Here is a 27,372-nt window from a genome sequence, read left to right as displayed (position 1 = left end):
GATGCGTCGATCGGTGTCGATGGCTGCACAAAAATTACATTCTTCGCTTTATAAATACATTTCGATGTGTGTTGTAATTTTTTGTGTGTTTTGTTTTTATTTAAATTATCATGTATACATAATAAGAGCTTAAAATACAAATTTAATTTCTTTATCAAAATACATTGTTATACAATTTCCTTAGTTGTTGTCGCTTGTATGCTTGGGGGGATCTCAATTTTGGATTCATTTGACGGTGTTTTTTCTCTTTTTTGTTTCAGTTCACATCATTGGATTTTGATTTTTGTTTTTGATTTTGATATAGTGTTATTCCGGTATTCCGAGTGGGTTTTGCTTAGTGATCAAATTTGAATGGATTTTTAGTTTTAGCTTTGCACACCGCATTTTGTTTTTGTTTAGTTTTATAGTTTTAAGCTTATGTTTTTCTCTTTACTTTCCTTTCCTTTCCTTTCCCTCTTTCCTTCTCTTTATATATGTACCATTAGATTTGTTTTGTTTTTGTTTTATTTGTAATATTAGTTAATAGAAAAAAATACTAACAAAAAGAAGAGGTCGTCTCGTATGTATGTGTATGTATATATCCACGGATATTAATATTGTTGAATATAAATACAATATGCAAGTGTAACTATCCATACGATTGCGGCATACAAATCGCGTATAATACAAAATATAGACAATACCAAAAATATACACATACAAAAAAAATTGGCATCAAGGTTCTGCTTTTCTCTTTCTTCGTTTCACAATAATACATTCATCATTCATTCGGTGCGATTAATTGTTATATCCTTATTCGCCAAGCCACTACTAATAAAAACACACATTTTAGAAACATTTATCTCTCTCTTTCTCTCTCTCTGTCTGTCTGTCTGTATGTCTGTCTGTCTCTCGTTATTTGTTGTTGTCAAAGAAACGTAACGAAATCCGAAATACACGAAATTGTGGAGGAACGCTGCGGCACAAACAAAATATACAATATAAAATATACATATATATATACTCTGCCCCTCGATCTCTGCTTCAATATCACTCCATCGATCGCTTGGTTCTCATTTGTTAAGGGTTAAAAAAAGAATTAAATAAAACATATAATAAGAGACCTAAAAAAAATTGAACTAGGAAAACAATTGAAAGCACTTTGCCCTGTGTGTGTGTGTGTGTGTGTGAGTGTGTGTGTGTTGCTGTTGTTGTTGGAGTACGTAAGAGTATGTGCTGGGATCTTGTGGAGGGGAATAATTTCTGTTAAAAACAGAACCGAAAAAAAAAAACACTAAAGGATCAATCACTTCATGCTGTTGCCAGTCGTCTTTTTTGAGCAATTCGGTTGGGGGATTGAGTAGGGATTGGGGACTAGGGGGTATTGCGGGTTATGTTTCCATTTCTGTCTTGCCTTATTTAATTTATTTCTCTGCCGAAAAATGTCTAAAATCAGTTCTAATTATTTTCAATTTGTCTTTTCCGCGTGATCAATCAACAAATATATCCATTGCCAAATTGTTTGTTATTTTTTATGTTTTGTTTTATGTTTGATTTTCGGGGTGGAATTGGGAGGGAGTTTCGGTTTCTGGTTTTCGATCAACATTTTTGTCTGTCGTTTTTGCTGCAACTCTCTTTTTCTCTCTCATGCGATCTCTTCTCTCTCTCTCTCTCTTTCTCTCCATCTCTGCCGCTGTCACTGTGTCTGTCGCGCTTCTGTCATCTCTCTGGGTATCTCGCTGGTGTACATGTCGTCTCACACTCTCTTTACATGTGTATCGTGGCTGCAGTATAGCGCGCCTCGCCGCGCCTCCAAGACCAGTGGCTGGGACGGAACTAAAGGATTAAACAATAGAGAATAAAATCGATTTAGTATTAGCCACAATACTCTGTAGATATCACAGATCTTTGCTTATAGATAACCAACCTGATGCAAATGCTTGGACTGCATGTAATTGTAAGAAATGCATAACGCCATGGGGATTTTTGATAATAGAAAAGATCCTTAAGGCGACGGCACTCACCTGAATTAAAAGTTGACCGCTCTTCGTGTGCGGATTGCGGTACGCATAGAAGAGCCACAGCGTCGCGGCAAACACCATGCAAATGGGCACCATGAAGCCAAATGCCATGCCCACGCTCTTGTTGTCGGCATGCGCCTGAGACAGCTCATCGGCATTCATGAGCTTCCCTTCCGCCGTGCTGCTGCTTCTGCCACTGCCACTGCTGCTGCTGCCACTGCTGCTGGCATCTGTCTTGGTTTGAGCCGTTGCCCGCGGTGCTCGCGTACTGCTCAGCGTTGGCTCCGTTGCCGCCGAGCTGGCTGGTGAGGAGGTGGACGAGCTGCTCGCAGTGCCGGCCTTCTCCTGCCCGGCATTGTTGCCCTTTCCGCCTAGTGCCGGACAAGTGCCAGCATCATGAATGGCAGCTGTATCGCAGCCTGTAAATGGATTTGAATTAATACATTGAATGGCCAAGGCTGCCCGCCCGCCCATTTACCCTTCTGAATCCATTCGTGCTTCTTGCGATCGGTGCCCGTGGAGCAGCGATTCAGCGCCGGGCACCAGGAGCACTGTGAACGAAAGACAAAACGTTGAGAGTTAGGATTACAGAATACAGATTACAGAACTTACGGCAAAGGTTGTGTTATGATTAATGCACGCCTGGCAATCAGTGTAGCCGAGGCAGGTGGGCAGGGCCGTCAGTATGATGATGGTGTCATTGGTGATTTCCTTTTGCTGGAACGTCACGCGGTGGTACTCATAGATGGTCTTACGACGGGCAACTGTCAGAGAAAACACACACACACACATCAGGGGGCTGCACACAAAGTATATTTGTTGTCCACTTACAGTAGAGTTGCTTGTCAATGATGTAGGCATCCGAGAGGCCCACTTTGACCGGATGCTGGTTGTCCTGTATCGAATTGATTTGCGTGGGCACCTGGAAGTAGCCAAACACAATGTCCCCGCTCTGGTGTAGGGTCACGCTGAACGTGAACTTCCCATAATCCGGCTTATCCTGCAGCCTCACGTTCTCCCAGACGGCCGTAAAGGCGGTACCTGGGCGTTACAGAATTCAGAATTAGAAATTAGATGGCGCTACAGCGCTGGTAGCTCGTTCGAAATGCTCACCATTATCGTGGAGACGCACAACCGAATCGGAGGACATGCTCGTATCGAAATTGGCCATCAGTGGTGCAATATATTGGGTGGCAGCCAGCCACGAGTGGACATACTCGCCGGTGTACAGGAAGCCGCCGGTGGCCACTGTTATGTTGCGCACATAATGCCCATAGAAGGGGAAATCGAACTGCAGCTCAACGGTCATCGCGCGACGATGCGACGAGGACAGCATACTATTCTCGGGCACTGTACGCAGCTGGGCCCACAGCGCTGCAGCCTCCGCCTTATTGATGTACAGCGTGCTGTTGTAGTACTGGTGATGGTCCTCGGTGCGGTTTAGATTCTCGCTGATGATGCCCTTGTTGATCACCTCCTCGGAGACATCCACATCAGCTACATCCACATCCGGCCAGTCCGTTGAGTTGCTGGCAGCTCCAGCCGGCAGCGGTATTTGCAGCGGCACAATCGGCGAGGAAGCGGCCACCTTCTTGGGATACTGCGATTGGGTGCCCATCAGCTGGGTGGGCTTCTTGGCCGACACATTGATGGTGGTGCCGGTGGCCGCGGTATTCGATGATCCATCGGCATTCTGGACACTGTAGTCCTTGCGCTGTCCGGTACCATTGACACCCACATTGTGCACGTTGTAGGACACACTGCCACCCGCTGCGCCCGCACCCGTCTTGCTGTCGACGGTGGTAAGTGTCGTCTCCGCGCTGGTATTTACATTTACGCTCTGATACTGACTCTTGGCATCCGGCGTTATGCCAGCCGGTTGTGCCACTGATGCTGATGCTGATGCTGATGCCGATGCTGCTGCTGCCACTGATGACGCTGCTGCCGCCGACAAGTCTACCGCTGCCCCATCGGGCGCCCCACGCTTCTGACGATTCACAGCGTGTTCCTCCCCCGTCGCTGGCAGTCGCACCACATCGTGGGCATTGATGAATGTGAGCTTCGTGTCGAGGGGATAATAAGCATCCGGATTGGCTGTAAAAACAGAGACAGAGACAGAGAGAGAGTGAGCAAATGTGCATTGTGTGGATGAGTTTCAAATGAGTTACTTCAGGGACGTCTCGTCGCTTTTGTGCTAAATATTCTGTCATTAATGCCATAAATTTATACACTATTCCATGTTTGTTCTTCTAATCATTCCATTTACATTCATAACATATTTTCTTCTAGTTTTCCTTCTTTTCACTCCTCCGATTAGCTGCAAGTCAACTCCCAGCGCTTTTATCTCTGGTAAATATTATCCATTAATCTGTGTAGATACTCTCATTATAAATATAATCTGTTAAAGTTTATATAAAGTGATACATCCACTGAAGCTCTCTCTCACTGTTCGTTCACTTATCGCAGAGTAAATATTATTTTTTCCGGCACGAATACATTCAATTATAGACTTTAATGGGAATTATTATCATGCCCAAGCCTCAGCTAAAGTTAAATGTTGATTTTAGTTCCTTCAATGGGTATCCGTGAGTATTCCCTGAGTATTCTTTTGTTTGGACCAAACCAGGCTGTGGTATTCTTTCCCGAAAATTGATTTTCCATGCCTTGCATGTGCAATGCAATTTTCTGGAAATTGTGGCATATGCCATAGGCCCCTCTCCCCTGTGTGTGCTGTAATTAACCTAACTGTTATTTGAAGCCGCTCTCAATATTGATTTTCTATTTCCATTTAGCATTTCCCACATGTGCGCCAGCACCACCGCAGAAACACATCAAAGAGCCCCCTAACTCTCCCCCCAATGGCAATTACAACATGTGGCATGTTGTCGGTGGGCTGTTTGTTTGGCATGGATGGGGAACGAACTGCCACACGCAGTTAGGGGCTCACCCTAACGAAAAACGATATCGATTTCCAAGCCCAAGAATTATTATACTCCATATAAATAAATAAACAATCGAACCTCGTCCGTCGTCGAGGCAATTGCTTGGACCATTTGTTGCATACAAAATTGATCAACAATTGAATCAATTTTTGTGAATTAAGAGAATATTTACTCTTCCCTTCATTCGATTTGTTGTAAGTTTCGTTTTAGCTTTTTATGGTCTCGAAATTCTTTCGTTTTTGTTGCTTTTGGAAACGGAAAGCTAAGCCCGCAGACTTTGGAATCTGCCTCTCAAATTGCGCAAGCTCAGAGCTCGTAACCCCCAAGGGTACTTATCGCGTTCTTAAACATAAAACTCTTTTCCGTTGGGCTAAGCGATACCAAATTCAATACAAAACAAAACACATTTCCAATACATTTTTAAACCCTTAAAACTTCATACAATTTTCTGCTAAAACTGAATGAAACAATGACATATTTTCTTTAATGGAAATTAGCAATAATAGCGTTCCTTTGAGTGGAAATTCGAAGTATTTGCCAAGATGTTAATGCCATTTCTACTGGTTGACAAAACTCCCATAAGCGAACAGACCCATAAGCTAAACAGTGCAACGAATGAAACACATAAACCATACCCAAGTGAATATAAGAAATATTCTCTTCTTTCGTAATACAATGCATGACAGAATAACACAACGAAGCCCTCGGGGGAGTCAGCTTTCAGCTGTCTTTGCCGAAGCGCAACTGTACACAGAGAGACACACACAGTCGGAGCCACAGCCACGTTGGTGCAAGTTATAATTGTTTACCGTTTTTGAATGGAACAAATCACAACTGAGCGATTACATTGCGGGCAGGGCACACAGCACCAGTCAGCAGTCAGCAGTCAGCAGTCAGCCGTGTCGACTATCAAATGCGAACATGCATATTATTATTGGTTCGACGTTTTGTGTATGTCTGTGTATTTGTAAAGAAGAAACAACGACAGCGAAAGCAAAAGCAACTGCAAAAGCTGCGCGTCATCAATGCCCCCCATCTGGCGTTTGATCTTGCATAATTACGAGTATTAGCCGCAGCCGCAATAGCAACAACAACAACAACAACAACAGCAGCAGCGGCAGCAGCAGCGACTGCGGTCAAAATATGAGTCAACGGCAAAGACGACAGCTCGCTGCTCGCTGCTCCCTGCCTGCCCCATTGCCATCTCCAGAGAGAGCACAAGCATCAAATTGCTATTATGAATCAAATAGCAATACGAAATGGCAGCATGTGGGTGTGGAACTAACATGAATGGAAAATGCGTTCAACTCTCGCTTTTCATCAGTCGGGGGATTGGACCAATCTGCAGGCAGAGAGAAATTCCATCTGTACCATGAAAATAAGTTCAACAAAAGCGAGAGCGCCACCTGCCTCCCGCGATCTGATCACTTTTCGCTCAGTACTTCTCTGTGACTTTGGCGACTTTCAGTGAATGTTTTGAATTCAATTGAACCCAGTGTTAATTGCTGTAAATGATGTCCGTTTCGTGCGGTTTTTCTTGTTGTTTTTTGTAGTTTGCCATGGACTGTGCCACGAAGTAGTGCCGTTGCCTGTTATTGCGGCAACAATTGGCGTAAATTTATGCAGCATTTGATTGAAAACCAAAATAAAATTGGTCTTTAATAATATTTTTTCCGGGTGTTTGATGGCCTTTTTTCTTTAGTCATTTGTGCTAATGACCTCCACACAGCAGAGACCTAGAGGCGCCTCAAATGTGGGTCAAAGAGTTTGTACAGTGACCTACTTTTCCATCTTTCGCTGGTCTTTAATTATTGGAAGCTTTTTTGTTTCTTTCTTTATGCGCCAACAAGGTGTGAAGGACGCACGAATCAATCAGTTGTGAGAGATACATTGGAATGACTATACTTTGAGAAATTCAACCACGTTATTGTAGCACTTTGTGTGCGCTTTTTGTTTTGTCCAAACAAAAGTATGCACATAAATGCACGCAAGGCTGTTCGTTTCACTGCATTCGGTCTGCTCTCCCATTTCTATTTACGTTTGCGCTTTTCAAATTACTTATCGCCAGTGGGCAGCCCACTCTACGGTATGCACATGCCCAAGTATCTTGTTTCTTTGATATGTTTTACCTGCTGCTAACAGGTTAGCCATTCGTTATTCTGTTCAAAATATGGAAATGCAACATATTTCTATATAAAGTTCAGTTTTAATTTTAATCTGCACTTGTTCTTGGCTTTATCGCTATCGACAGCGGTCGTTTATCAGTGTTTGTTTTTGCATTTTTCTCAACTCTTTTACTGATAGCATTGACACACAATTTGCGTCGCACGCTTTCAGCTAATTGAAGGTACAGGTAACAGGTAACAGGTATCTGTGCCTGTGCCTGTCGTACCTGTCCTACTGGCGGTACTCTCCCTGCTCTCTTTCTCTCTCTGTGTTGTGCACTGATGTTTGTTCAGTCACTGCACTGGGCTAGACGTGGCCGGAGTGTTAATATTTTAACAGTTCTTTTATGCGCCGTTAGGCGGAAAGGCTTATCAACCCACCAAATCAATGGTAGTCAAACAAAGGCAAGTGCGAGTCCCAGCAAATGGACGGACGCACACTGACGATGATGATGATGATGATGATGGTAATGATGTGTTAACGTTCGTCAAAGAGCATTGCTCAGAGAGATCACTTGCAGATCTCTTGACTGCCACAATGGACAGAAACTGTTTAGGTCCGTTAACTTGTTACAGCTCGAAAACCTGAGAATATTCTTCGAGTGGCAATGAATGAGAGAGAACAATTAGGAACAGTTGCTTCGGGGCCAGTTTACCATTTCTTTTGAAACCCATTAAATATGGATGGACTTTTGGGCTAAAGACTTAGCCGAAATAAACCACTGGAAATTGATTGGGAAATACCAATCTCTGGATTACAGAGGAAAAATGTGAAATTAGGCATAAAATAAATAAATGGGGATAAAATATAGAAGCGGATGGATGATTCAGCTGTGCAAGCTTGTGCTTAGCAAAAACCCCCCAGAGAATTCATCACACAACAGCTTTAACCCAGACTTCAGACTCCAGTCCGCCAAATGAATTGATGGATGGATGCTTTATCACGAGCAGTCAGCAACAACATGTGCCAACAATAACGAGCGGACGCCCTTGATAAGGAGGATAACTCTGGTACCAGTAGCAGCCTGCTACGCCAAGTCAAGTCCAATGAGAATACGAATCTAAATGCCGTTTTGCCTCTGCTATATGCAGAATTATTGGAAGCTGCACGCCAGTGGGCCACAAATGGGCATTTGGGAATTGGAATCAAAGTGGAATCCATAGGAAATGGGAATTCGCTGGGAATCCATAGATACAGAGCTTTACCCCTTAAACATGCAAAATGGAATTTACATGGAAATTGGGTTTTCTAGAGTACAGTTTTCACTGGGTAAGTCCCTCTCTTGGACCGTTGGCCCCCAGTGGCAGATAGTAGCTTTAACTGATTCCAAACGAATACAGTTGCTGAAAGTCAGAAAAATAAAGAAACTGATAATGAGGGGCGCTGACTGACTGCCTGACTGACTGCCAAAGACAAAGAAAACTCCAAGCGTTTCCAACTGTATCAACAAAATACAAATATAAACTGTGGGGTGCTGAAGAGACATGGGGAAGGGGGGGGGGGAGGAGGAGTCAAGTGTGCAAGAAAATGAGTAAATTAACTGCGAAATAAGCGACTTTCCAGCCAGTTGTTTGTTTCTGTCCCCCTTATTGTCCCCCCATATTGCATTATTGGCTAATTACACAACACTGTTTGAAATGCGTCATAACAGGGGGGCCGGCCTGGAGAAGTGCAGGGCTGGGCAAGAGCGAAAGATAAAGATAGATAAAGAAAGAGAGAGAGAGAGAGGAATATACAAATGCAAATGCAGTTAACGGCACTCCACTCTGTGTCGCGGTCACTGGCCAGCTGAGAGCGAGCCGGTGTGTGGTGCACAAGGTTGCCACCTGTCGGCGAAGCAGATGAAAAACAAGTTGCCAAAGAGTTGCCAGGTCTACCCATTTTCTTTTTTTTTTGGTGCTTCTTGTTGTTGATGTTGTTACTGGTCGTAATTCCACAGCATTTGATTCGTTTAAGTTGGAAATTGCAAATTGGCGACACAAAAAACAATAAGCAAACACATTTTGCGCCTTTGTTTTTTTTCGTGTTAATCAAAGTGCGCCACAAATTTCAATTTAAAAATGCAGGTTGAACCTGTAATGGCACTCCGGACTGGGCTGCGACTGGGACTGTCGTCTGGTGGTGCCTGGTTGCCGCCTGGTGGCGACGTCGCAGTTGGAAAATTGTTGCACGTTAAGTGGAGCATGGCGAAGCATAGCACAAAAACAAAAAATTATAAATAAAAACCAATCCGTTGCCATAACCAAAGGGTGGTGGCGGCGGCTGGCGAGGGGGAGTGATGATGGATGGTAGCTGAGAGAGTAAAAGGCCTGTCGCATACAGGACACATGTTTATGCATAAATATTTCTCTGGCTTTTGCCTATTTTCACGCTCGGTTGCCCTTGTACACCCCCCACCCCTTCTAAATATACGTACACTTTTTTTCGTCAATTAACGCATTTAATGCCACAGAAAAAAAAACAGAAAAAATACAACATGGCAGCAAATGAAATTTCACCATACAACAAAAAATACCAACTGTCAGAGCGACCCCAGGCCCCTGGCCCATCATCGTACTCATCCGATGATGATGATTTTGTCTTTTGTGTACAAACAAAATCAAACACATATGCACACATGTATCGTGCTCTGGCGATGAGTTTTAGATAGATATATGCATTACGTGGATTTCTTTTGTTTCATTTCAACTAGAAATTAGGTAGAAACTGAAGCAATAACAACCAGATTTACAGCCAAAATTACACTCACACACACACGCGCACGCAACCACATTGGATATAGAGAGTGCTAGAGAAATAGATAGTGGAGGGACAGAGACTGAGAGAAGAAAACGTACACACACGCACACATACATCCACATACACCATGGAAGTTATACCAATATTTGGGACGTCTTTTGTTTCATATTGAGGAGCTTAATTTTAATCGAGTGCACTGCAACTTACACCTTGCCGACGTTATCTCAATTGCACCGTATAGCGTAAGGAGAATTGCAATTTGCGCGCACGCACTACCGAAACTTTTCGCCATCTTTTCCCCGTGCAACTTGCAACGTTGAATGTAAATTGATTTATCGAATTTTTATGTCTATTTTTTTTGACAATATAATTGGTGTTCTCTTTTTTTGCAAATAATATCAATTTGGATATTTTCGTGGGTATATATCAACGGACTTTTCTGAACTCAGAAAAAAATTCGACAAAATGTTGTTGTTTCATTGTTCGCGGCAGAAAAATTTGTGAGACCATTTGTGTTATGACAAGTGTTACCGCGGGATTATCGATCAAATATACCGTCTGACGCTTAGAAATATACCGAAAGATAACTTCTTATTTTCAAAATATACCAATGAGAATCATATTCGTCCATTAATATTCGATTTCATATTCACTATATATACTGAATTGATAAATACATTTTCTACAAGATTGGCTTATTTTATGGACTATTTTTTGTTGATTACGTATTAAATAGTGTCCAAGCAAAGTAGGTCAACAAAAAATGTAATTTTTTTCATGGTAACTACACATTTGCTACATATCTGCTGGCTGCATCGATATTTTGGTGCGACAAATGGAAATAGATTGTTGGCGGCTACATCTTTTACGGATTATATTCATGAATATGAATGTTGGAAGTTTGTTGAAATGTCGAGCTTGCTAGTAATATTAAGCTGAGTAGTAGAGTAATATGATTTGTGATTATGGACAGAGAACGATTAACCCATTGTTGACGAGTCTGTTTTAAATGAAGAATTTTTGGCCCCGAATTACACATTATCCACAGCTTAGCCTAAGCCTTTCCTTTTTTGTTTATGGTACAGGTATATGGAGCGAAGATTTAACAAAAGTACAAACATTAACTTTATTATCTGCATTTCAATTGTTGATTCATCGGTATGTGTACAGTATATGTTAAAAATGAGTTGGTATATTGCCGAGGGTCACACGGTATGTCCTATCGATAAGTGTGCGGTCACACTGGTTGGTGGCTCGGCAGAACAAGCACAGTTAAAAAACACACTGACACATATATGTACTGTACATATGTATAGCTTACAATTGTTATTTTTTGTTTGCCATAATGCAACCGTGTCACGCCTAGTCCGCCCCGATCAGCCAGCACGCCGCACTCAGCCCAGCCACCGTCCAGTCAACAGGTTGTGAGCTATCCAGCCAGCCAGACCCCAAATCGATCTCCCATTCCGGATCAGCCATCAAGCAGAGGCGCCATAACAAACGCAGTCTTCCGCCCCGCCCCCCCGCAGGAGGAAGATGCATCTGCGACGCAACGGCCAGTCGCTGCCCCCGGCCGAGCCAGAGAGTGTGAAAGGGCATGGAAGTGGAAGTGGAAGTGGCAGCCAGGATGATGGAGGCGATGCAAAAGCGCCGGTCAGGCCGCGTCGCGGTTGCTACTTCTCGCTGGCCTTCTCCATTGGATCGATGGGATTGGCGTGCGGCAGCCTATGGCAGATACCGAACACCACCGACAGGATCACACTGCAGCGTGGACTCTTTCTGACGTCCCTGGGCTTCATTTACTTTGTATCGCTGACGGATTTCTGCAATAAATATTTGCTGGAGACGCGGCGCGGTCAGGAGTTTCGACGCAAGTATCGCCTCATGATGTCCGATGTCCTGGAAATTACCAACAAGTGAGTGACTGTGTGTGGGTCAGTGCATGTGTGTGCGTGTGTTATCCGCATTCCTATGAGGGCTTAACTGGGGGGGGGTCCTGCTGTCATGTGGGTGTGCCGCCCCCGCTGCTGCTGCTGCTGCATGATGTCGGTGCGTGTCCATGTGGGTGTGCCCTCTATATTCAAGTGGTGTGCGTGTGTGCCTGTGCTTGTGTGGGCGGCATCTCTCGATGCATATCTCTATTGATTTTCTCGCGTCGAGTGCAGCCCACACACGCATAAGCACGCAACATCATTATGGTATATATATGTATGTAGATATATATAGTATATCTAGTATATATTACCGCTATATATAGTATATGCATTATATACAACTAGATCCAGCTGGCCCTGACATTGCCTTGCGGCGGCAATTGTTCGGTTCGGGAATTTCTTGGGCTTTTCTCTAGAAATTCATTTCATCAGCAAACGCATCCCATGGCATCTCTCTTTCAACCGGGTCAAGGTCTTTGGGTGGCAGTGTCTAAAAAAGGGGTAAATAGAGAGAGAGAGAGAGAGAGAGAGTGATGGGGCTGCTGGGGATTGGGGGTGGGTTTTTGTTGCATTCAAAAACGGGTTCTGACTTCAAGGCAAACATGGTTCTCTCTCGCGCAATGAAATCATTTTTTATGTGCGACTAGGGAAACGGTTCTTAACCGGTATTCGCCATCGGGTTACCCGGTAATCCCTCTCTCTCTCTCTCTCTCTCTGTTCGACAATTAAATATTCGAAATTTTATTTACACTTTTGGAATAGTTTCTATCCATCCAACCCCCTGGCTCTGGCTCTGAGTGTTAATTAAACTGTGTGCAGAATGATTTAACGCGCTTAAATTAAGTTCCCCCAACCCATCTATTCGAGAGTGAGCGAGTGCGATCTCTGGCCGAATGTTGATTACATGATCTGTTGATAGCACCAGCACCGACCGAACCTAACCGGCTGATGTTATACAACTCGATCTCTGTGTGCAGCTAGAATTTTGTTCAATCATCCACAACGAGATACTGCCGTGCAGGCAAATCATACGTGAATCTTTAGCACTCTCTCTCTCTCAAGTAATACCGAAACAGCTGTCTCTATCCATCGTAATGACTCATTCACAGAACCCTGTCTGTGCGTTTGTGCCTCAGTCTTGTTAGAGACTCAATTTTATTTTGGCTTGTAATATGATTCATTTGTGCAGATAAGTTTTTTGTTATGCTGGTGTTAAGTTAGATTGCTAAATGTGCATATCTTTTTGTGATCAAATTGGCTTCATTTCCATTTCCATATTCAATAATTTACCGCTTTACTTATGGATAGTTTCCATTTCCATCATTTGATCTAAACTAAAATTTGTGAAATCGCTGGTAAAATTTCGAAATTTTTCGTATTTATTTTTGTACTGAAAAATGTGTACCTAAATTTGATCAAAATTGATAATCGTTTCAGAACTGTTTCTTTACTTGTAATATGATCAAAAATGTATGAATTTTAAAATAGTTTTGGTTTTTCTTCAAAAACAATACCAAGATTGTAATTGCAAATAAGTTCAAAGTATTTGTCGCACCTAATATGCTGAGTATTCTGGTATTATATTACGGGTCACTATTATAATTCCAACAGCCCCAATTCACATCCGTCTTGATAAGACAATCAGCAAAGCCCTGGCCCTGCGTATCTCTGCTGCTCTACTGCTGGCCCTTCCTCCCGTTCCTCAGTCTGTCTGTCTCCTACTCCCTATGTGGAACGAACCCCATCAGTTTGTATATGTGTGTGTGTGTCTCTCTCTTATCGGAATCGATTAAGGTGCTTGTGTGAGTGAACGCTGGTGTATGAGTAGATAAGCGTCACGTTGTGTTTAGATGCTTACGGGAAAATGGCCATGGCCACCTGCCACCCGCCATCAGCCACTAGACTAGACACTCGCCAAACCCCCCAACCACTCGTCACACAAACTACTCGGCACTCGCCATACCCCACCGCTCGTGCCACTCGCCACTCGGCATAATCAAAGTCGGGGTGTCTCTATATAACAGCGTAGAAAAGCTTGCCGGAGGAGGGCCTTTAAGTGCCATTGTGGAACAAAATTTTACTTTCCACTGCCTTTTACCCGAATGTCGACTTGACATTCATCATAAATCTTAATTAGACACTCTCTCGCCGACTGTTGTTGGGATTTTACTTCCATTCGGACTGTACTCGATTTTCGGGCCCGACCCAGTAACCGATATCAAAATCATATTCACATCCAATTGCCTTTGATTGTCGTAAATTTGTGGGTACATACCCAAATACTCGTAAGACATATTAGATACCAACTACATATAGCATGTATATAATATGTAGATAGAATGTATATATAAGGTCGGACCACACACACTGTCACCTTTTGGGGCCATTCATTAGCTAGGGTGGTGATTCTAATTGGAACTAATGTCTCTATTCGATACGACAGCGGCATTTCTGTTTGCTACAGTTTCTGTTTGGTCTCGAGTCCCCCGAGTTCGAGGGCTTGTTTGAGTGGTTATCGTATGGTATTGCGGGTTTGCCAGAGGGAGGGTTGGGTGGGCCGGGCGACCGTCAAGGTTCAATGGGCACTTTGCACGGTATTTACGAGGCGGAATCACGTCTAATTGAGTACGTTTGTATGTAGAATTATATATGTATGAGTGTGCGCGTTACAGTGCGATTCATTATTGATCAATTATACTAATCACGATTAAAATAATTCGAATAATTTTGAGTGACAACAAATGAGTTGTTAATTCGAATAATTTTATGATAATTCATAATGGTAAAATCGATTTTAATTTGGGAATTTATTGAAGAGCAGTAGATTGAGCATTTCCCAGTAGGTTCAAGCTTTAAAAGTTTCCATTTCGAGTTTCGAACTGTGAAAAATCTTTGGAAAATGTTGCCTCAATTGTGACAATGAAGTGTGATGCACTCTTGGGACGCACTGTACATTTTGATTGAGCACAAAAAGGGGACCAGCTGTGGGTCTAATTAGCTTCTACAAAAAGCCACTTTGAACCTGTTGAGATGAGCGAGCGGAGCTGTAAACGGCACTCGGCCCCTGTCTGTGCCTCGAGCAATCTACGTATCAACTCGAGCACTTGCGACAACATTCTATATAAAAGCGAAACAAAGACTAATATAACTTGATAGCGGAACATGAAACAGAGATGCATTAATCAGATTAACAATTTTGTTTTGCTCTTTGAATGGAGTTCACATAAGCTGTACTGTACCATGGGGGAATATTATGTTTTAATGTAAGTTTGGGTATTTTGTTGGAACTGCTTCCAGTCGTTAACTTCCTCCATTTAATGCCCAGCCAAACCCCCAACTAATCCCACGCTAATGACAAGCAATCACACATTCGGCTGTGCCGCCCATGGGGCGATAACTGCGGCTCTAATGAATGAGCCCAAGTGGCCCACACAACCCCTGACCTTTGGCAGGTGCTGCGCCCCCTGAGGGCGTGAGGTCATCGTCAACAAAACAACGCAAAAAACGGAGCAGAAAACTCCAAAATTGTGGGCCAGCAATTGAGCTATTTAATCGCTTTGAAAAGTACAAATCGAATGGGGAAATTGAGGGCGGAATATTTTATTTGGTGGCGAACTTCTTCATTTTATTTGTGCTCTTGGTTTGCTTCTTGCTGCTGGCCAACTTCTTCGGGGATTTGCTTTGCCCGCGCACTGGGGCTGGAACTGGCACTGGCACTGGCACTGGTTCTGGCTCTGGCACATCGATCTTAAGCTCCGTCAGGCGGATGCTGCTGCTGCTCTTGGTCTCCGATGATTGAAAGCTGACGGATTTTTGCACCCTCTCCACCTTGTCCATCGGCTGCTCCGTGTGCTCCTTCTGCTGCCGCTGAGCATCTGCCGGAGAAGTGCTTAGCTTGTGTGCCTCTCCGCCCGCCAGTCGCCGCAGGAAGCGGACTGGAGTATGATAGCAGATCTGGGCACCGGCAATCGATTCCAGACGCGTTGCCTCCCGCTTAAAGTCGACCAGAACCGAATGGATGGGCGGAAACAGTCGCAGCGATGTCCTGCACTTCTTGGGCTTGGCTCCTGGCACTTCACGATCGGTTCCAGCCAGTTGACGATTTGATTTTGCCACTTGATGATCGCCTTGTGCCTCGAGAATATCTTTTGTCGTCTCTTGAAGATCTTCCTTGGGCTGCGGCTCGGGCTCGGTCTCGGTCTCCGCCGGATATGGGATCTGTGAGAGCAGCTGCAGCATTGGCATGTATTTGCGCTCCAATTTGAGTGTCGGCTCCTTGAACGGCTTCGCCTCGAGCTCTTCCTCTGGTCCCAACTCTGGCTCTGCCTCTGTCTCGGCTGCTTCCAGTGGATTCTCGTCCATCTCCGCTTGCTTCTCGCACTGCTGAGACTTCTTTTTCTTGATTCGCTTGCCGCACGTGTGCCGAACTGTGGGATTGAGACTCTTCACCAAAGACTGGTGTAAATAGCGCACGGCATGAGGCTTCTTGCCCCGCTTCAACGGAATGGATACAAAATACTGATAGCTCATGTCGATGCCATCCTCGGCAGTGCGCGGCACCTTGTGCTGTGCCATGCGCACTATTTTCGAGTTCATCGAAGGAGCAACAGTCGCTGCTGGTGCCGCAGACTGCTGCTGAGATTGAGATTGAGATTGAGGCCTGGCCATGCTGACTTGGTTCAGCTTAGGCCTAGGTCCAGGCATCTTTTTTGTGCTCTTTGGGGGACAACTCCTCGACAGACGCTGATCCGAGGGTGGTGGCTTGAGTGGCAGCACACTTGTTGGCTCCTCCTCGAAGGGATCAGCGTTGGCTGCTTGTTGCTTCCTGGAGCCAGCCTTGGCCTTTGCATCTGTCTTGGGGGCATTGGGTATAATCTTGACCACCGTCGATGTTAGCCTAATGGCCTTGGAGCTGTCCGGAATGAGGCGTACCTTGGACCATGCTCTGGCCTGCTGCTCTTCTGCTTCTTGGGGCTGACTGGAGACGCTGGTCTTGCTCCTGCTCCTGCTGCTGTGAGTCTGGCCAATAGTCAGTTCCAGTTCGGATTCCACCAGCACTTCCGATTCGATTCTAGTCTCGTCCAGCGGCTGCGTTTCCACCTGCTGGGCCATGGTCTGCTGCTCGAGGCGTTCCTTCTTCGCCAGCAATGGCCATACCTGGGCCTTCTTGAGTGCCGCAACCTCCATGATCCGCTGGCTGGGCACGATGTAGGTGCGCGACTCCAGCTGGCGGCGAGAGACAACGGCAGAGAGCAATCGACTGCTCGACTGCGGCAGTTTGTGCTCTGCCTCCGAGTCGCTGTCCTGCTCAAAGTTCTGGCACGGACTCATGATCCATTCGGCCACCGGATGTTGTAATTTTCTACGCCGAACGGATGAAGCAGGAGCAGAATTTACACTTGGAGCTACTCCACCTGTACGACGTGCGGCGGCTGCTGCTGCTTCTCCAGCCACTTGCTTCCTTGCCTTTCGCTGCATGTTCGTCTGTCGTCGTCTCTCCCCGTTGAGCGCCTCCAAGGGGGCCCGCCTGGCCGCCACCGGAGGATACGAACCCAGTCGAACCGGCGGGCACACATACTGCATGAACTTTCCACTGCGTTCGCCGCTCTTCTCCATCGCCTTCGACAACTCCGTAAAGTTCGAAAACATTTCAAATTTTAATGCTAAATGCCGTTCAGCTAGAACCTCAATTTGTGTTCTGTTTTTTTTTGTGAATTTTCGTGTGTTTTTTAATTGTTTCTAAAAACGCTTTTAATTTTGAGAAATTTGTATCGAATGCTCTAACATTGTTGATTTGTTGAGGAGAAGCGTAGCAATAATAAATAATACTGTGACTTGCCAACGGGCGGAATGCCATTAAAGGTGTCAACCAAACATCGGCCTACTTGAAGCTCAACAAATTGATGCCTTTGCAGGGCAAGTGGCAGTCCACGCCAGCAGCTGCTGTGCCGTGCCTCTGAGGAGTGTCGTAAGAAACAGCATGGGGCATGGACCCCTGTAGCTGCCACAAAAGTGGCTACTTCAGCGAAGCTCTGGGTGGCCTTTAAGTTCAACACACATAATCGGTTCGAGCTGCAGCTAAAATAGCGTTGCTAGCGATGGCACTTGTGTCAATGTTATCGATATCGATCAGCGATAACTTTGGAGTCACGTTTTAAGGGAACAGCGATGATTTTCCCTTGTCTCTTCAATTGTTATTGCGAAAAGCTGTGTGAAAAAACTGAGCATGCCTGCGCTTTTGATTCAACTTAAAACTGAGACGGAGACACACGAACAGAGAGAGCATTCCTTGAAGCTACTCCTGGAGCAAAATTAAACGTTAATCATCAGGTATCACTGTAATAGAACTAAATTTTCAATGTGCACCTCGTACAAGTGTGGGCAGTGGTGCTGCCCGGCACGGGCACAGCGCCCGGAGAAGCTGATGATGGTGATGCGAGAGCGCAAGTGCTGCTCGGTGGTCAATTGTATGTACTGCAAGGAAGATACACGCCATGCGTGTCGATGTAGTTGCCATAGCAATCGAGCGTTTCTGCACTCGCTGGCGTTTCTCTTTCGCTGCAGCATCCACTTTGTGGTGTCCACACTCTGCCGACTGGCGTATCTTGAGGCACAGACGTTGATGGAGACTGGCAGCAGCAGCCCGCTGGATAGCGTTAAGGCGCCGTATACGGAGGCGCAGGATTTGGCCATCAATGACAGCATCTACGATCGGTGCGGCGAGGTCACCGATCCACTGGACCTGGACAATGCCTACAAGGTGATGCGTCTGATGTTTCTCACACCGGTGCTGCAGCCGGACCAGTACAGTTGTCTCGTCTGGATGCTGCAGAAGCTCAATGCGCGCGCCAACGGCCGTGTTAATCTTGATTGGCTGATCTACACGATCGCCATGCTGCGGCTGGATGTGTTCGTGTGCGATGTCTTGCGGCAGGATGCCCGTGCCGCGCGTCTCTACAATGCCCAGCTGTGCCGGCGCTTCTGTCAGCCCTACGGGCCCGTGCACATCACCGAGGAGGAGGCCATACTCCAGAAGCGCATGCGCGATCGCAAGGCGAAAGCACGTGGCCGAGCAGCCACAGAGGCCTACGCCCGGAAGCGTGGAGATCGCAACGCTCCCCTCTACTGCACACGCAGGCCGATCGAGGAGACTGCGTCCGTGCGCCACTCTGGCTCCCCCGTCAGCCAAACCGCCAGCAGCCAGAAGAACTCGGTGAAGCCGCCACGCACGAGCAAGTCGCCGGGAGCTGGCTCCGGCGCCTCGGAGAAGAACTCGCGTCGTGTCTCACGCAACTCCAACAGCATCGGTGTACGCATGCAGGGTGGCACGCCAACATAATAATATTCTAGTAAATTAATGAATTCCACTGCCTTGTTTCCATGCCAAAATATTCGCCGCAAAGCACTCAGCAAACATGGAGGAGTAGGTCAGTCCTATGATCCTCTCAGAGCGGGTCTGAGGAATATCAACAATAAACAGACAAGAGTAACGGACAGCAAAGTAATGAAGGGAAGACATGGCACCAGGTCTCTCTTTCTCTAGCAATCCTCTCTGAGCGAGTCTAGTGACAAGAGTAACGGACAGCAAAGTAACGAGAACATGGCATAGGGAGGAGCAGGAAACGATCAGGCACTCGGGATAGTGTCGCAGTCCTCGAGTTGGATCCTGGATCGCTTCTTCCTTTAATGGGAATTGTGAGCTATTTATTTGTTCTTTGTTTTGAAACGCTGTGAGGCTGAGGCTATGCCTACGGCTACTCGTTGGTGGTATTCAGGCTCTGTGTGGCCGTGGTCTGCATTTGGGTGTGGGCAGATATTCCTGAAGTATTTGCTCCTCCAGCAGGGCATTGTAGGTGGGCGGAATGACCAGCGGTGTGGCTGGAAACCTGCGACGTGTTGCAGGGGGTTCAGACTTTATCTCAGACAGTGGGCAGGGCGAAACGCCAGTGTCCTCGGTCGTTGCCATGTATGGTAGCGGATCTTGATATCCGTACAATCGGCCTTCGGGGCTGCTGTTGGAATGTGTGTCAAAGTCCAGATCGGAGTGGATCGAGACTGGCGGCACTTGCGTACGTCGCAGCTCCTCCTCTTGGCCTCCTGGCATTCGCGCTCTCGTTGTGGTTCGCCACGCCAAATTGCTGCTGGACGTGGGCACAGCGAACAGGGACAGATGGCAGGGACTTTCCTCTTTGACCATGGCTGCTGGTGTTGCTGGTGGAGGATGCGTGTAGCTATTGAAACGCCTGTCACGGGCCACAAAGGCTGCAGGGCATGTCCTGGTTCGCTGCTCCCAGCTGTCATAGCTGCGGGCTGCTGCTGCACCGCTATGTGCCGTCGCTTCTGGTGGCTCCACCGTAAAGTCAAGCTGCTCCTGTGAGTAGTCCATGGGCTGAATTCTGGTCGTCACAGCCTCTCGCTCCCTGGACTCGTCAGCAATCGAAGCCGTGGATTTCCTTGCGTATCTGGGTCCGCCCAAAGCTTCCACCAAGCCCCTCAGTCCCAGTGCGGCCGCGGTAATAGCTCCGGCGCTCTGTCGCTGTGTTGTCCGTTGCCTGCTGCCGCGATGGTCAGTCCTGCCGTTGTGTGGCATCATATACGATACCGGCGGCTGTGGTGCGTTCTTATGCCAATTATTTGGCAGCTCCTCCTCCTCATCGTAGAAGGGTCTGGTCTCGGACACAGATCTAGGTATGCGCCAATGCCGTTTGACATTATTCTCGTGCTGCGTCGGTGGCTGCGGCTGGCGCTGATGTAGGATCTGAGCTTGAGGTTGCGGCTGGCGATGGGAATGGAGATGAGGTTGAGTCAGTCTCTGAGGCTGGAGCTGGAGCTCTGGTTGTGTCTGTCGTTGCTGACGCTGTGCTTGACGCTGAGGCTGTGCCACGTCCTTTCGCGGAGGCTGATGCTGACGCTGATGCTCTTCCTGGCGATGCTGATGCTGATGCTGATGCTCTTCCTGGCGTTGCTCCTGCCGATGAGGCTGACGCTGTGTCTGCCGCAGTGCCTCTTCCTGTGCCTGACGCAGTCTCTGTCGCTGTGACTGTGGCTCCGAATAATTCGGATTGTTTAGCGGCTGAGGCTGTGGCTGTGGCTGTGGCTGCTGCCTTGTGTGGTGTTGCGGTGTATCCCAATTGGTGCATTGATAAGGCACCGCGGGCTCACGATACGAGTAGGGATCGTGCGGATCTGGATACTGCCATTGATTCAAAGGATGTTCAGTGCGCATGCCAGGATGTAGCACGCTGCCGGAGTCCGAGCGACGCGTTTGGTTCCATTTTGGACCCTCATCGACCTCATAGCTGGGCTCGCCGAACCACACATGCTCCTCGCAGGGCTCCGTCTCAGGCTCCGGCTCCGGCTCCGGCTCCGGCTCCTGTTGCTGTTCCTCCTCCTCTTCCTGCTCCTCAGCTGGCTGCTGCTGCTGTTCCTGTTCCTGCGCCTCGTTGACAGACCAATGCTCCTGCTGCTCGGCAGTTGCCGCCGCCGATGGCTTCGATTTCGGGGGATTGTTCTGCTCGATGCTAAGCATAAACTTAAGGCAGCGCCGTCGCATCTTGCCCTCGTAGTAGGCCTCGGCCCGTGGCCTGGCGGTGCGCAGTGTGAGCGGCGCATGATTGTGTTGCATCCATTTGGGACTCCGCTTAGCCTCCCGCTTTGCCTCCCGCTTGGCCATGAGCGTATGCTTCAGATCCAGCGGCTCGTTGCTCAACAGCTTGGGTATTTTCTTGCCACAGTTCATGGGAAAGTTGAGGGGCCTAGCCCAAGGAGCAGGACTAGGACTAGGAACAGCAGCAGTAGCACTCATCATTGGGACATAAAGAGCCGCCTGATGATAATGTTGTTGCTGCTGCAGCTCGTAGGGCATGTAGCGATTCGGTTCGTTGTGGTTTTGGTTTGGATTTGAGAGCTCCAAATCATGTTGGAGCTGCATCTGTGGCTGCTGCATTGGAGGAGCATCCTTTTGTGGCTGCTTCATCGGAGGAGTCAGTTTCTGTGGCTGCCTTAACGAAGTCTCCCTCTGTGGCTGCTTCATCGGAGGAGCTTGCCTTTGTGTTTGCTTCATGGGAGGAGTTTCCGCTTCCCTTTGTGTCGCACGCTGTGGCTGATTCACTGGATTCTTCCTTTGTGTCTCCCTCTGCTTCTCCCTCTGTGGCGGCGGCGGCTGCGGCTGCTGCTGCTGCTGATTTCCCCATCTGGCATCTGGCATCGCCAGAACCAGCTGCTCCTCACTGGCTATCGATGGTGTTGGCGTGCAGGGACACGCTATGGTCGTCGTATTGGAGCTGAGTGCGCGTATCGAGCAGCGTGAGTGACGCGATCGTAGGCTCGCGCTCATCATAGCCTCCAGCCCGGCATTCTCATCGTACCACAATTTTGGTTGCGTTTCCGTGTAGTAGCGACGTCCCTTGTCTCTGGTCTTTTGGGGGGCTGCTGCTGCTGCTGCTGTTGCTCTCCCTCTTTCCCTTTCCCGTTCCCGTGGCACTGCCTCGTTGTGGGAGCCCCTGCGTGAGCTGGTGAATCCATTGGCAATCCAACGCAATGCTCCACTGCACGGCGGTCGAAGTTTGTAGGCCGCGGACAGGCCCTTAAGCTGCTTCTTCGTTGTGGATTGTTGCTGTCCCTGCTCCACGTTTGGCCGTTCCTGATCGTCCTGATCATAGCCTCCCGCCTGTGAATAGAAGCCTTCCTCCTCCGGCACAGTACGCCAAAAGGGACAATCATAATTATGGCAACTGCCGCTAAGCAGCACTGGCTCCTCCAGCTCCTGCTGCTGCTTCTCCTCTGGGATCCATTCGGAAGGATTTTCTGCAGCTGCTGAGTGTCGCTCCTCCAACCATTCAGCCTCACGTGTTGCCACTGAAGGCTCCAGTTGCTCTCCCTCCCTCCATCCAGGGCACTGCTCGGGGCATGCCTGTGCCCTTTCCTGTTGATTCTGCCAATTGGGAAAGTCTTGGGGCTGACTGCCACTCGTTGCCGCATTCGAATAGGAATATTTTCCGCACAGACATTCGCTTGGATACGAATTGGATGGATTAAGCATCGCCACGGAGTGCTCTTGCTGCTCATGGATCGATGGATATTCCTCCTTCATATCGCTGCTTGACACCTGGCGATGGTCTGCAGTCTCCGTTTCCGTTTCCATCTCCACATCCCTCTCCTGCCTCTGTGTCGCCGCTTTGTGGAGTCTTCTCTTTTTCACGCTTCGTGTGGGTGAGGCTGAGGATTTTCTTTGCACGTTCCTGCTGGCGGGACTGCGCATTCGACTTGGACTCGGACCGCGACTGGCGCTGGTGGTGGCGGTGGGACTCGATGAGTTGTAGTTGCCACGTGGCACGGATTGCTTCCTGCTTGCCACGATCCTCGGGCAGTTGGTGCATTTCCTTCGCTCCGCCTTGCAATTGCCGCTGCACAAGGCCAAATCCGCCTGCAAGCTGCGTGCACCATCCGAAACATCTGTAGGCGCTCTGGACTGTCTGGCAGCTCTGACCTCTCTGAACTGTCTGGCATCACTGGAAGCCTTTGTTTGCTTTGCGGCTACGGCAGATGGCGCACGTTGGCGACTTGACGGCCGGGCAGCTGGGTTGCTTCGCGGCGACACGCGTCGTGCTCGGGCCGTGGGCCTTGGACTGGGCTCTGGCTTCGGGCGGCAGGTGGTCTTCTTCGTCTTGAGGCAATCGTGGCGGGCCCGCTTTCTGGCCACCATTTTCATTAGCTGCAGATAATCGTTGGCCAGATAGCAGGCCCTCGTGCCATGTTTGTTCACCTTCAGGCAGAATCCCTCCACAAACGATGATGTCTGCTCGTCCCTCAGCCTCGTGCCGCCTCCATCCTCTCCGCCCTTGATCTGTTCGTTGCGCTCCAGTCGCCTTCTGCCGAAATTCTCATTGACAAAACGACGCTTGAGCGGCCTCGAGCTGCGCTTCTGCAGTGTCCAAATGGCCGATGAGGGGCTGCCGTCGATGTTGCAGGCACCCGCCTGGCTGCGTTTTCTCATGCAGAGCGTGCCACAGCTGGAACTGCAATCGGAATTGGAGCTGGAACCGTAGCAGCATTCGCAGCTGTTGGAGGGTCTCAATGTGGTGGTGCTGCTGCTGCCGCCTGCTGCCTCCTCCGATGGCTGCCATTCGGGTTGCGCTGCTGTTGGTTCTGCCAGTTGCTGCTCCTCGAACTGCCAGACAGCAGGCTCATGGCCACACACTCCTCGCATATGATATGGAATGGGCGGCGGTGCTGGCTCTCTGTGGTAGCCCTGATTCTGATTCTGGCGACGCATCCGCTGATAGCTTGAGTTGTGCCTGTACAGCAGATGGCGGCCGGAGCGCAGGCAGCGCCTGCAGAGGCCAGCAAATCCACCAAAAAATGTTTGAGCCGGATAGGGATTCTTCGTTGGTTTCGCTGGTTTCTCCTTCTTCTCCTTCTTTGCTTTCTTATCCATCTTCGGGAGTTGCTCTTCATCATCCTGGAGGGGATCCTTGGACCAGCAGGAGCAGCACTTGAAGCCACTTTTCTTTTTCTCTGGCTCCTTGTTGCGGTTGGGTAGCTGCTGCTGCTGCTGCTGCTGCTGCTGCTGCTGCTGCTGCTGCTGCTGCTGCTGCTGCTCCTCGGGCTCCATGGGGGACTCTTGCGGCTCCACTTGCGGCTCTCTTGTCCATGGCCTTGGCTTTTCCTTGAAGCGTATACGCTCCGTGGGCGCTGGAGCTGTAGCTTTAGCTGTAGTCGTAGCTGGTGCTGGTTCCTGCCTTCGGGTGGGACATGTCTCATTGCCGCAGGGCGCTTTCTCTTGCTCCTCCACTGGCAGATACTCCATCTGTGGCACATCCGATGCGGAGGGCATGAAGGGCACTGCATGGTCCGCTGCATGGACCGACTCATCGCCCAGGCACTGCTGGTGCTCCGGGCTCTCGTTTGTCTCCTCGCACATGCAGTAAGGCGCCGATTCGCCCCAGTGCCGCATGGAGATGCCATAGAGCGGACAGCTCTCGGTCATTGCCTCCTCGTAGTGCTTGAGTAACCCAAAGAACTCTGGCGAGATGCGGCGAAAGTGCTGCGGCTTCAGGCGACGCTGTGGCGCCTCCCGCAGCTCATATTTGCGGCGCAGACACGGCATCAGCGGCTCTGTGCGCCGCGTCGCCAGCTGGCACTCCCTGGACATGGGCTGGCCGTCGCTCTGGAACAGTGACTGGCTGGGACAGCGGCACAGGCAGGTGCAGCTGCTACGCCGCACAATGTGTCGTCGTCGTCGACGAGGAGGAGGAGGAGGAGGAGGAGGACTCTGACCGCCAGCTCTGCTCCTACTCCGGCTGTTGCTTCTGCTCCTGCTTCTGCTCCTGCTCCTGCTTCTGCTCCTGCTTCTGGCCTCGGGTCCACATGCTGCCACATTTGGCTTGCACAGCGTGATGGACCGACTGCTGGCAATTTGCTTGCCCAACCGCCACTGCTGCTGCGAATCGTCTCCAGGTGGCACTGCTACCTTTCCCCTGCTCCTGCTCCTGCTCCTTCTCCTGCTCCTGCAGCCGCATGTGGGCCTGCCCTGCAGCTGTCCCTCCCTCAACTGGCCTCGGCTCCGCTTTGTGACCGGGCAGGAGCAGCGACTCTCCGACAGCCGCTGCTCTGGCGCATCCTCCTGATCCTGCTCCTGCAGCAACTCCTCCGGCCCGATCTTGTCCAGGAAAACCTTCTGTTTGCGAAACCAATCGGTGGCCAGATCCGGCACCAGCATGCGCTGCTCCTGTTTGCGTCCACCGCCGACAAACTGCTCCAGAATGCAGGCGCTCGGCCTCCGGCTGGCCCTCACGCACGGACAACTGCCGACAGCGGTGGGAGCTGTGGATGTGGCCACCTGTTGGTGTGGCGGAAAGTCAGACATGGTCTTCTCCAGATACTGATTGAGGCTCTGGCGCTGCTTGGCCTGCGCCTCGGCCTGCCGTGCGAGAAACTGACGCACGGGGCAGGGATCGACCGCCGGCGGGCATTTCCTTGCTTCCATCTACCGGCCGATGAGAATTGGGTCTATGGATTTACTCTCTGCTTCTGGTGTCGTACTGAAAATTTTGATCTATTTCCGATAACTGAATTCCGTCGAAAGTCGAAGGTTTTGTTTTTATTTTATTTCAATTTGACGTAAAGTTCGACGAGTCAGATCCGCGCAGGCGTGGAGCTCTCGGTTCAAATGTTCCCTAAGCGAAAGGACACACACAAGTAGCGAGTGACAGAGAGCGAGACATGATGCTTATCTTATTTATATTTCTTCCCAGAATCGTTTCGGCCATTCAGGCATCATTCTCCTTTCTGGTGGGTCTCATTGTCTGCAAATCGACCTGCACGAAATCCTTCGTTTATGCCTCGCACTTTCTGATGGAGGCCTACGGCTGGTTCGGCACGGCATACTTTATGTATGACATTTGGTCCATGTACAAGGTGCACACCCAGAAGATAGCCGACAAGCTGCATCTGTTGCGTCTGACCAAGGGCCAGGCACAGGGCCATGGAACATCGTCGATTGTTAATGGTCATGTGAGGAGCAATTGCGAGGCAGGAGCCAATGGTCGTGCGTCCGCGGGTGGCAACAACAATGGCAGCACACCGGGCACGCCGCACGAGATCTGTGACTATGATGGGGCCTGTGTGCAGATACCCAAAGACGGCCGCTGGGATTTTCTCAAGTATGTGCTGACCCATCCGGTAATGATGATCCATCATGTGTTTATCGGCACCTTTGGCCTGTTGGTCGTCACGGTAAGGCTAACACTTAATTCGAATGATGAAACAGCTCTCCTAATCTCCTGATCTCCTGATCCTTTCGTTGCAGTACATTCGTGGCGGTGGGCATTGCATCTACAGCTACATGTTCATGATGGAGTTCTCGACACCGTTTGTGTCGCTGCGCAGCATACTGAGCACGATGCGGCTGAAGGAGTCGCGTGTGTACATCGCCAATGGGCTGCTCATGCTGGCCACATTCTTTGTCTGCCGCGTCTGCATGTGGCCGTATGTGATGTGGCGCTACAGCCTGGCCATTGAGGCGGCCAGCCTGTGGGCGGCCATGAGCGGATTGCCGCGAGGCTGTCTGGTCAGCATTGCCATACTCTTCTTGCCGCAGCTCTATTGGTTCTACCTGATGGTATTAGGGGCACTCAAGGTAAAGTTTTCAGCTCTTTTTGTGTGTCTGCCATCTCGCTCATTTTTGTGTGTGTTCTTCACAGGTGTTTCTGCCCAAAGGGCGACCGCCTGCCACCCTCAAGAATGGATCAGGAGCAGCAGCAGCAGCAGCAGCAGCAGCTGTAGCAGCAGAAGTGACGGCCACAACAACTCCCACAAGTCCCATCGCCATAATAAATGGCAAGAACTAGTGCAAATCGAGGATTAGTTTTGTTTTTTTTTGTTAAAAGCTAAGCGCATGGAAATCTCTAGGCTCTAGCTCCTAGCTCCTAGCTATTATGTATTTATTTTGAGGCGCAGCTAAGTGTATGTCCCCCCCCCCCCCCCCTCCCCCCCCCCCCTCTTTTTTTTTTTTTTCTTTTACAACACTCCCCCCCACCCCCCCACCCCAGATCTATACCACTCATACAAACAAAACAAAACAACAAACAA

General features: G+C 48.8%; 4 protein-coding genes across 9 annotated transcripts; 1 reads left to right on the top strand and 3 right to left on the bottom strand.

Annotated features, from left to right (window-relative positions):
- Positions 1–74: 74 nt before the first annotated feature.
- On the bottom strand, positions 75–10,350 carry LOC117581570 (plexin domain-containing protein 1). Of its 6 annotated transcripts, none has more exons than XM_034268915.1 (9): positions 10,055–10,350; positions 3,114–4,094; positions 2,832–3,041; positions 2,613–2,764; positions 2,479–2,551; positions 2,004–2,419; positions 1,907–1,924; positions 1,745–1,815; positions 75–1,654 (listed from the first exon to the last, which is right to left on the bottom strand). In XM_034268915.1, the coding sequence occupies exons 1-8, from the start codon at positions 10,137–10,139 to the stop codon at positions 1,747–1,749; spliced, it is 2,004 nt and encodes a 667-aa protein (XP_034124806.1). In that variant the 5' UTR covers positions 10,140–10,350; the 3' UTR covers positions 75–1,654; positions 1,745–1,746. The 6 variants fall into 6 exon arrangements, with proteins under 6 accessions (XP_034124806.1, XP_034124809.1, XP_034124805.1 ...); XM_034268918.1 differs by having other exon boundaries at positions 75–1,815; positions 3,114–3,905; positions 3,936–4,094; XM_034268914.1 differs by having other exon boundaries at positions 75–1,815.
- Positions 10,351–11,114: 764 nt separating this feature from the next.
- Positions 11,115–27,253, top strand: LOC117581576 (ceramide synthase). The gene is made up of 4 exons (XM_034268927.1): positions 11,115–11,763; positions 26,037–26,517; positions 26,591–26,920; positions 26,985–27,253. The coding sequence occupies exons 1-4, from the start codon at positions 11,384–11,386 to the stop codon at positions 27,129–27,131; spliced, it is 1,338 nt and encodes a 445-aa protein (XP_034124818.1). The 5' UTR covers positions 11,115–11,383; the 3' UTR covers positions 27,132–27,253.
- LOC117581569 lies at positions 15,307–17,599 on the bottom strand. The gene has a single exon (XM_034268913.1). It carries the CDS (start codon positions 17,428–17,430, stop codon positions 15,382–15,384), a length of 2,049 nt encoding a protein of 682 aa, XP_034124804.1. The 5' UTR covers positions 17,431–17,599; the 3' UTR covers positions 15,307–15,381.
- LOC117580845 lies at positions 19,457–25,902 on the bottom strand. The gene is made up of 2 exons (XM_034267591.1): positions 24,350–25,902; positions 19,457–24,295 (listed from the first exon to the last, which is right to left on the bottom strand). The coding sequence occupies exons 1-2, from the start codon at positions 25,766–25,768 to the stop codon at positions 19,553–19,555; spliced, it is 6,162 nt and encodes a 2,053-aa protein (XP_034123482.1). The 5' UTR covers positions 25,769–25,902; the 3' UTR covers positions 19,457–19,552.
- Positions 27,254–27,372: the final 119 nt, after the last annotated feature.

Source organism: Drosophila guanche, unplaced genomic scaffold (genome assembly GCF_900245975.1).
Source record: "Drosophila guanche unplaced genomic scaffold, DGUA_6, whole genome shotgun sequence".
Classification (NCBI taxonomy): Eukaryota; Metazoa; Arthropoda; class Insecta; order Diptera; family Drosophilidae; genus Drosophila; species Drosophila guanche.
Note: the sequence above shows the minus strand (reverse complement) of the source record. Positions and strands in the feature narration are given on the sequence as shown.

Coding starts and splice junctions, on each gene's coding strand:
- LOC117580845 (XM_034267591.1), bottom strand. CDS start 25,768: ATGGAAGCAAGGAAATGCCCGCCGGCGGTCGATCCCTGCCCCGTGCGT. Junction 24,296..24,349: donor AGCAGCAGCAGCAGCAGCAG/CAGCAGCAGCAG, acceptor AAGGAGCCAGAG/AAAAAGAAAAGTGGCTTCAA.
- LOC117581576 (XM_034268927.1), top strand. CDS start 11,384: ATGCATCTGCGACGCAACGGCCAGTCGCTGCCCCCGGCCGAGCCAGAG. Junction 26,518..26,590: donor TTGGCCTGTTGGTCGTCACG/GTAAGGCTAACA, acceptor CTTTCGTTGCAG/TACATTCGTGGCGGTGGGCA. Junction 26,921..26,984: donor TGGTATTAGGGGCACTCAAG/GTAAAGTTTTCA, acceptor TGTTCTTCACAG/GTGTTTCTGCCCAAAGGGCG.
- LOC117581569 (XM_034268913.1), bottom strand. CDS start 17,430: ATGTTTTCGAACTTTACGGAGTTGTCGAAGGCGATGGAGAAGAGCGGC.
- LOC117581570 (XM_034268914.1), bottom strand. CDS start 10,139: ATGGCGAAAAGTTTCGGTAGTGCGTGCGCGCAAATTGCAATTCTCCTT. Junction 3,042..3,113: donor TGTGCGTCTCCACGATAATG/GTGAGCATTTCG, acceptor TGTAACGCCCAG/GTACCGCCTTTACGGCCGTC. Junction 2,552..2,612: donor ATCATAACACAACCTTTGCC/GTAAGTTCTGTA, acceptor TTTCGTTCACAG/TGCTCCTGGTGCCCGGCGCT.